The sequence below is a fragment of the Nicotiana tomentosiformis genome, chromosome 4 (assembly GCF_000390325.3).
Source record: "Nicotiana tomentosiformis chromosome 4, ASM39032v3, whole genome shotgun sequence".
NCBI lineage: Eukaryota > Viridiplantae > Streptophyta > Magnoliopsida > Solanales > Solanaceae > Nicotiana > Nicotiana tomentosiformis.
This window is the reverse complement of record NC_090815.1, coordinates 82,495,754-82,503,696: the sequence shown is the minus strand read 5'-3', so window position 1 is coordinate 82,503,696 and position 7,943 is coordinate 82,495,754. Positions and strand designations below refer to the sequence as shown.

General features: G+C 38.9%; 2 protein-coding genes across 3 annotated transcripts; one reads left to right on the top strand and one right to left on the bottom strand.

Annotated features, from left to right (window-relative positions):
- The first annotated feature begins 300 nt into the window (after positions 1-300).
- Positions 301-2,740, top strand: LOC104089880 (uncharacterized). The gene has a single exon (XM_009594884.4). It carries the CDS (start codon positions 407-409, stop codon positions 2,525-2,527), a length of 2,121 nt encoding a protein of 706 aa, XP_009593179.1. The 5' UTR covers positions 301-406; the 3' UTR covers positions 2,528-2,740.
- Positions 2,708-6,661, bottom strand: LOC104089879 (cyclin-A1-4). Of its 2 annotated transcripts, none has more exons than XM_009594882.4 (11): positions 6,343-6,661; positions 5,044-5,398; positions 4,758-4,894; positions 4,487-4,579; positions 4,217-4,350; positions 4,042-4,117; positions 3,891-3,967; positions 3,774-3,807; positions 3,517-3,666; positions 3,270-3,404; positions 2,708-3,121 (listed from the first exon to the last, which is right to left on the bottom strand). In XM_009594882.4, the coding sequence occupies exons 1-11, from the start codon at positions 6,532-6,534 to the stop codon at positions 3,050-3,052; spliced, it is 1,455 nt and encodes a 484-aa protein (XP_009593177.1). In that variant the 5' UTR covers positions 6,535-6,661; the 3' UTR covers positions 2,708-3,049. The 2 variants fall into 2 exon arrangements, with proteins under 2 accessions (XP_009593177.1, XP_009593178.1); XM_009594883.4 differs by having other exon boundaries at positions 4,758-4,891; positions 6,343-6,660.
- Positions 6,662-7,943: the final 1,282 nt, after the last annotated feature.

Genomic DNA, 7,943 nt, shown 5'->3' with positions numbered 1-7,943 from the left:
GTCGGTCTATGGAATGAAAAGAGGGGACCAGGGTTAGGGTTTCGCGCCCTTGACGTGTAAGACATTCATTGATCATTTTATGACTGGATGGACATATATATGTATGTGTAATACACGCGCGCATGGTCTTTTGTCAGATGTGTTTATTAGTTACAGAAAAAATAAGTTCAAGTGTTCAAATAAGAAAATAAAAAGTTTATGTATCGATTTTTAAACACACGACAAATTTAAGTGATCAGGGAGCCATCCGCTAAAGATTTTTTATAAGTTAGTACGAAAGTTGATCTTTATGTCAAGTCAAATCGTCATCTCTTACAAAATCATTAATCACTCGCTATTCACTGCAATTTCACATACATACATAAAACCATTCAGCTGCTCGGATTTTCCCACAAATAAATCAAAAATGAAATCCACACAATACCTCTCCCCGATCATCTTCTTCTTCCTTCTCAGCTTGGTGTTAACCTTATTATTATCCCCTGCTTCTGCAGCCCATGATAACCTCAACGCCCACACCAGCATAATATTCACTACCTTGGGAAGATCAAGCTATGCTTTTGACATCTTCGCTCTTCCAACAACACACTCGCCAATTCAATCCAAAGAACTGCAGTTGACGGACGGCAATTCCGTTAACTTTAACGGCTACTTCCCCGCAACCCTACCACCTTCCCTGGTTTCGTGCCTACCCAATCATTCCCTCAACAACGAAACACCGCCGTTTCATCTTATCTACGTGACTGAACGGAACGGCACTCACCATATTTTTTACGACGTTGTGTTTCACGGTACTCCTCGGAGAGCTATACTTGAGTTTCCAACCCGGACTGAGTGGACTCGAGTTCAGGTTCCTTTGGTGGGTGCTCATGTTTCTTTGAAAGATAAGCCAAGTTTAGTGGGGGAGTCATTGATATACGTGTCGACTCATGAGGACCCGGGTGTGCCTCGGACGAGCTGGGCCGCGGTGTACTCGACCCAATTGAATTCCGGGTCGACGCGGAGGTTAACCCCTAAAGGAGTTGCTGATTTTAGCCCAGCAGTGTCTCCGTCGGGCGTTTGGACGGCGGTGGCGTCGTACGGGAAGAAGGGTTGGGCTGGGGAGGTTCAGGAGCTTGACACGGATATCTACGTGTTCCTAACTCGTGACGGGTCGGGGCGGGTCAAGGTGGTGGAGCACGGCGGGTGGCCCGCTTGGGCTGATGATTTTACTCTTTATTTTCACAGAAAGTGTGATGATGGGTGGTGGAGTGTGTTCAAGGCTGTTCTTCCGAAAGCTGGTCAGCTCGGCGTTGAGTCGGTATCGACTCACCGAGTCACCCCACCTGGTTTGCACGCGTTCACACCAGCAGCTTCTACTGTTAATAAGAATCTCATTGCCGTAGCTACTAGAAGAGCAGGTTCAGAATATCGGCATATTGAGCTATTCGACGTCGTTTTGAAGAAGTTTACCGAAATAACCCGACCCGTTTCTACTCATGCCCATCATTTGAACCCCTTCTTCGCACCCGATTCCTCGTGGGTCGGGTACCATAAATGTAGAGGTACTGGCAACGGAAGAGGGAGTGATACACTGTTACTCGAGCATCTTAAAAACCCGATACCCGGGATTTCTTTGTTTCGAGTCGACGGGTCATTTCCGTCATTTTCACCGAGTGGTGACCGGATAGCTTATGTGAAGTTGCCGGGTTTATATGTGGTAAACTATGACGGTTCGGGTTTGCGTCAAGTTTCAACAAGAATGGCTTTTTCCACAGCGTGGGACCCGAAAAGAAAAGGAGTAGTTTACACTAGCGTTGGGCCCACATTTGCTAGTGAAAAAACGGAAGTTGATGTTATTTCCATTAATGTTGACGATAAGGACCTAAGTTACAAACAATTGACAACAGGAGGGCAGAATAATGCGTTTCCATCGCCTTCACCCGATGGAAAATGGATTGTTTTCCGGTCCGGGCGGTCGGGTCACAAGAACTTGTACGTTATGGATGCTTTGGAAGGTGAGGCGGGCGGGCTTTATCGACTCACGGAGGGTTCGTGGACAGATACCATGTGTAACTGGTCACCCGATGGTGATTGGATTGCGTTTGCATCTGATCGAGAGAATCCCGGGTCGGGTAGTTTCGAGATGTTTATGGTTCACCCGAATGGAACGGGGCTCCGGAAGGTGATCCAGAGTGGTATGGGTGGGCGGACTAACCACCCGTACTTCAGTCCGGATGGGAAGTATATAGTGTTTACTTCTGACTACGCGGCCGTATCCGCTGAGCCAATCTCGAACCCTCATCATTATCAGCCATATGGTGATATCTTTGTGATAAAATCAGACGGCTCAGAAATTCGGAGATTGACTCACAATTCATACGAGGATGGGACCCCTGCTTGGGGCACCACTTTGATGAAACCTGTGGATGTTGAATGGCCTAACAGTGGATCTCCTTGTTCTTTTGAAGATTGTCAGTGGCTTAATGTTAGGCCTAATGTTAGTTTAGTTCCTGCATCCCTTGTCAAGATTGAGTGTGCTCAGTGAGTGTCCCTTTTGTGTATGTACTATAGCTGTAAAATAAATGATCACTGTCTGTATTTATGTGTTTTACCACACCTTCACCTAACCGGATGAGATATCATGATTTTGGTCAGTTGAAAATGAATGATTATTCTCAACCCTGATTTGGCATGGACAGTGAGAATTTGTATATACGATTTCAACTTGCTTGGAAATGAATTATTGTTATTATCTCAACTCTAATTGGCTTAAACTGCAATAGTTCCTGAGTTAAGGGAGCTCTTCTGTACACACACTGACGAGAAAACCTAAACTAGAAAAAAAAAGTAGGGTAATAAGGCTATTTAACCCAAAAAAAAAGGACTAATCCTGCAAAGTCAATGTTAAATGAAGAATCAACACAGATGCTCTGCTATGGCCATGCAAAGAGGAGTTGATAGCTTGATTTGTGACGAACGAAGCATCGTTGAAATGAAGATGCAATGCCTTGAATTGAATCCAACAGAGAATTGGAAGAGTGAAGTTGATCCTCTTGTATCTCTATGCTTAGCAGCTTATGTTCTGGAAGAACTCTACAGGTATTGTTGGAGGGCAATACTTCTTTGCAACAAATTTGTACTGTTTCAAAAAATCATATATATTAGAATAAAATCAGGACCAATTGGATGCAGATGCCTACCATATGTTAGGACTTCATTCCACTTATATTTTTTAATCGAAACACTTATTTTAAACTGCTTGCTGAGCATTCAGAATAAGAGATTACCTTGTGCTGGCTGTATTTTTCCCTGATTGCTGGTAAACTAGAATTGTTGTTGTTGCAACAAAGGCTATGTAGTGCCACGACACAGTCTCGTAGATCAGAGGGTTGATACAGAGTATAATGCCTCAAGGTAGAGTTCTGTATTAGGAGATTACAAAAGTCAAATTTTATAAAGATAATACGTTTTGTTAAAAGAAGGGAGAATACATTATAACCATTTACATGATTGTCAATGGTAATTCCTACATACCCAAGGTTTCTTTGAGGGGAGAAGAATATATTTGGCTAAGAAAATTGCAGAACCAGCAATGACTGATGGAGCATAACAAAGCATGTTGTACTCTAAAAGAGAGAGTTCTGCTATGTAGCTGGCCAAGTGTTCCAACTGCAGTGACAGAACCTGTACAAGATTATAAGTGTTAATTGTGAACTCAAAAGTGTTTTTTCTTTTTTTGTTTCCTATATAAAATATGTTGGAAAACTATAAACCTTATGTGAAGACATTACCTCATTAAGTCCTTGAGCAGCACGAACGAACCTCCTGAAATATATGTCAATGATAAGTGCCTAAATCATCGTACTTAAAAGCAACTACTGGGTAATGGTAAAATATTAAACAGTGACCTCAGAAAACATTTGGCTGTTGGGGCTGTCATTTCAAACTTCAAGTAATTTAAAACGGTAGACTCCATTTGTAAAACCTGCATAATACATAATGCTTAGTGCCATTGCAATGTTTAGAAACTGCATAGTCCTGTAAATCAAAATCATGTACCTCCTCCTTGAAGTAAGTGTTGTCTGTGATGTAGCAGAACTCTTCTACTTGAGGCGCACAGATCTCCTCATATTTGCTGCAATATAGCATTTACCGTATTAATGCATTAGTCTTACAGCATTTTCTTCCAGAAATGTTTGGTACATTTGAGAAAGTAAGAAGGGTAGTTGCTTACGATGCGATCATCATGCAAGCTACTCCAAGCAACTGTAGTCGTTGCCTGTCCATCAAATTGCCGGAGAGATATCGATCAATGTAGTTAACAGTCAGATACAATGTGTCCGGGACAAGCCTGTATTCCTCGGCAACCTATACATAGTGGTGGCAACATATTCTACATCAAACTCAGGAGTTGCTGATCTTCATCGACATAATTAAGTCATAAGTTCCAGCACTTTGATATTGTCAGGGACAATATGTGAGAAGAAAGACATTACAAGTTTACCTCAACAAGCCAGTCAATCAAAATAGCACGCATGCTAGCGTTGATGTCCTTCTGAACTTTCTCCATGAAATCTGTGGAAGGCCTTTTCTTTACCTAGTACAACGACCAAAAGCTAACATTAACATACATGACAAATTGAAGCAAATGTCGATACTTCTAAAACATCAATTTGGTTATAGTTTAAACGGAAAATCTAAAGCTTTCAATGTAGTAAGTGGTTAAAGTTGGCAGTAACATCCAATTTAAGAGAGATATATAATCATCTTTATACCTCTGTGGCTCTCAAGTGTTTGTATATGTCACAGGCCATTGTAGCACATAATTGTGGATCAACAAAATTGTTATCAATGTTGGCAATTTTATCCCCTGATTCCATGTCTACAAGTACATCTCTCTTGCATATATCTGCTGCAGGAATCAAAAACAGATAAATTGATTAAATAAATCAAAAAAATAGTTGAAACAAAATGTTTGATCAAGGACATATCCATTTCACAACCAATGAAAGAGTGACAACAACAAGGTAAAATACAGTGTTAAAGTTATCAAAACACAACCTGCTGCTTTGACATCTTCTGAGATGTAGAGGGTGCTAAACGCCTTCTTCTCAATGGAATCGAATGCAGCTGTTTGGTTGTCGTCAATGTACTCAACATCCGGACTTCTCAGTGAGTCAGAAGTGGACATAGTTTCATCCATGGAGACCAATGATCCGTCCGAGTGAGATGGAGAAATGTCCATGCTGCAAGTAGCAGGAAGAGGAATGGCAGTGATCTTAGGGATAGCTGCATCACTTCTTGGAATAGACACAGTTTTGCTGATTGGTTTGACAAAGGAGGATGTTGGCAGAACTGAGGAAGCTGCATTACTATTGCTCTTCTTAATGCTTACAGCCTTGGATGTACATGGTGCCTTCAAAAGCCAAAAATAATTCTTAGCCACAACTTCGGATCTTTTTCAAGAAACATTTAAACACCTTATTAAATAAAAGGTTTATCCAATCAAAATTAACTGCTCATTTGTTAAAAAAACAAATATGTTCGTAACAAATTAAGAACAATTATAAAATCCTTGAAAACCTTCACCTCTGATGATATGCTAAACAATTCATGTGAAAAACCAGAAACTTTTCTTCAGCCTAATTAACATGAACACTAGAAATTTCTTCAAATGTTCAAAAAGCAAAGTAGGCAGATAAACAAAATGAGACAAGAAGCAGGATTTGGGGAAGATGTTTCAAAATTTTCCATTCAGAATGCTTTTTTACCAAAAATAGAATATTTTATTCCAAAATAGTTTTTTTTTTTTAATCCACCCACAAGTCAATTTACTTGATCTTTTTTTTTTTTCAAAGAAACAGAACTGACGCATTTCCTGCTAAAAACAGGGAACTTGGTTATATAAGGGAAGTCAATAAACAAAGAATTTCAATATCTGAATATCAAAATCTTGACAAAAAAATAAATCCCGCAATCCTCTCATATCCAAGACCGTCAAATCTTTTTCATGATCCTCAAAGCAAAATGTTCAATCTTTCTACTTCTACTTCTTCTTTTTTTTTTTTGGGTGGGTGGGCGTGGGGGGGGGGGGGGGGGGGGGGATTTTCGAAGCCCAGGTACACATAAAAATTTATCAAGAAAACCCCTCCAAAAATTCCATAAATAACTGTAATGAATGAAAAAGCAAAAGAACCATCAAACTAGTTTCAAAAACACAAAGAAGAAATATCACTGGAAAAAGAGCAAAATGAACTATTTTTTTCCTAGAGATAAAATTCCACATAATTAACAAGTTCTAAATGCTACAAAATTTACAGTGGAAAATTGAATAGAGAAGAAAAAAGGGAAAAAACGTACGAGTTTGGAGGAGTGAGAGAGCGAGTTACGAGCGGAGGCAGTTGTATGATTACTGATATTAGTGAGGGCTGGTCGTTTCTTGGCCACCAATTTCCCATGATTATTATTCTCCAACGACGAATTAGCCGTCATCGCTTGCCTCTTTGCCGTCGCACTCGAAACTGACGAACGTCTATTCTGGGTCGTCGCCATTTCCTCCTACGAAATGGTAGCAACCGTAATTATGTAGAAAAACTAGGGTCTATTATCAACAACGTTTCATCAAGTAACGAAGAAGAAAGAAGAAAGCTGTTACAAGTATGTGTGTGTAAATTGTGAACTGATATATAAATAAAGTCAATAAATAAACGAATAATATATGGTGCTAGGCGGGGAAAAAGGGTGATTTGAAATGAAGGAAGATCTGGGCCGTTGGATTGACTTAAGGTATTCGTTAGGAGCGGACAAGGACTGGGCCCACTGAGGATCTTCTGTTTGAATTCGATTTTCAATTGAAACTGTGAATGACCAATCAGGTGAAGGCAAAAGGGTAAGCGGGTGATGACCGAGCTGTCGTTTTAATTGAGTAATTTTGAATTCGAATTTGAAGGTCCTTTTGTAAATCTGTCTTGACTTTAGTGCAGCCAGAAAAAAGCTCACGCTTCCCCTTTGTTTTTCACTATTATCCAAGTTGAACTTGTTATAATAAAGCCAAATACAAACAGAAAAAAAGGGATTTTTTTCAAAAAAATTCAAATACTGCAGTCTTGATTACATGACAGATTATAACATTCAAAATAAATTGCTACAAATAAGGAATGAAATTGAGTTAGTGTCTTAAAGGCTCATTCAAATATGTGAGTTTAGTCCATGTCATAACATTTGAATTGACATTACAATAAGCATGTGTTAACACACGAAGTGAGTTGAAATACTCTTCAAACGGCTATTTCAAAAACTTGAAATAAACTACAGCTTGCAAATAAAGTAAGATTATTTGAAAGTGAAATACCGAAGTTATTAAGGACTCGTTTGGCCATAGATTTTGTCAAAATAAATTTCGATTTTATTTGGCAAACACATGTTTGGCCACAGATTTTGCCTATATTTTGGCCAAATCCCAAACCAGCTCAATAGCTGGTTTTGGGCCAAAAGATCACTATTATATTTTTTTAAAATTGCCTCAAACTTTTATATTTTATAAAAAAGCCATCATTTATTATTTTGTAACGATGTTGTTTCGTCTTCTTGGTCATCTGATAGTGTATCATGTAGTTCATTATAAAAATGATAATTTTGTATCAAATTTATTTATGTTCACGACTATGATTTGCGATAATATAATAAATATTATTGATAATGGTACTGTTGGATATTTGTGATAGTTTTTAGAACTTGTGGGTATGAGTTATGTTTCATGTTTTTACAAACCAAACTTAACCCATAACAGATGTCCAAACACATTTTCATCTTCAAACTAAACTTTACCCAAATCAGATTTTTCAGAATAAATTTGAAAATATATGACCAAATGCTAGCTAAATAAGCGGGCCCTAAACTTTGACTACATTGTTGAATAGTTTTGATTTTCCTAAGGTCGACGCATTATCTTTTTAGAATTA

Excerpts from the sequence above, each read along its gene's own strand:
- LOC104089880 (XM_009594884.4), top strand. The coding sequence starts at position 407 with ATGAAATCCACACAATACCTCTCCCCGATCATCTTCTTCTTCCTTCTC.
- LOC104089879 (XM_009594882.4), bottom strand. The coding sequence starts at position 6,534 with ATGGCGACGACCCAGAATAGACGTTCGTCAGTTTCGAGTGCGACGGCA. Across the intron at positions 4,351-4,486 it reads TGATTGACTGGCTTGTTGAG|GTTGCCGAGGAATACAGGCT; the intron begins GTAAACTTGTAA and ends CACTATGTATAG. Across the intron at positions 3,808-3,890 it reads ACAGCCAAATGTTTTCTGAG|GAGGTTCGTTCGTGCTGCTC; the intron begins GTCACTGTTTAA and ends CATATATTTCAG.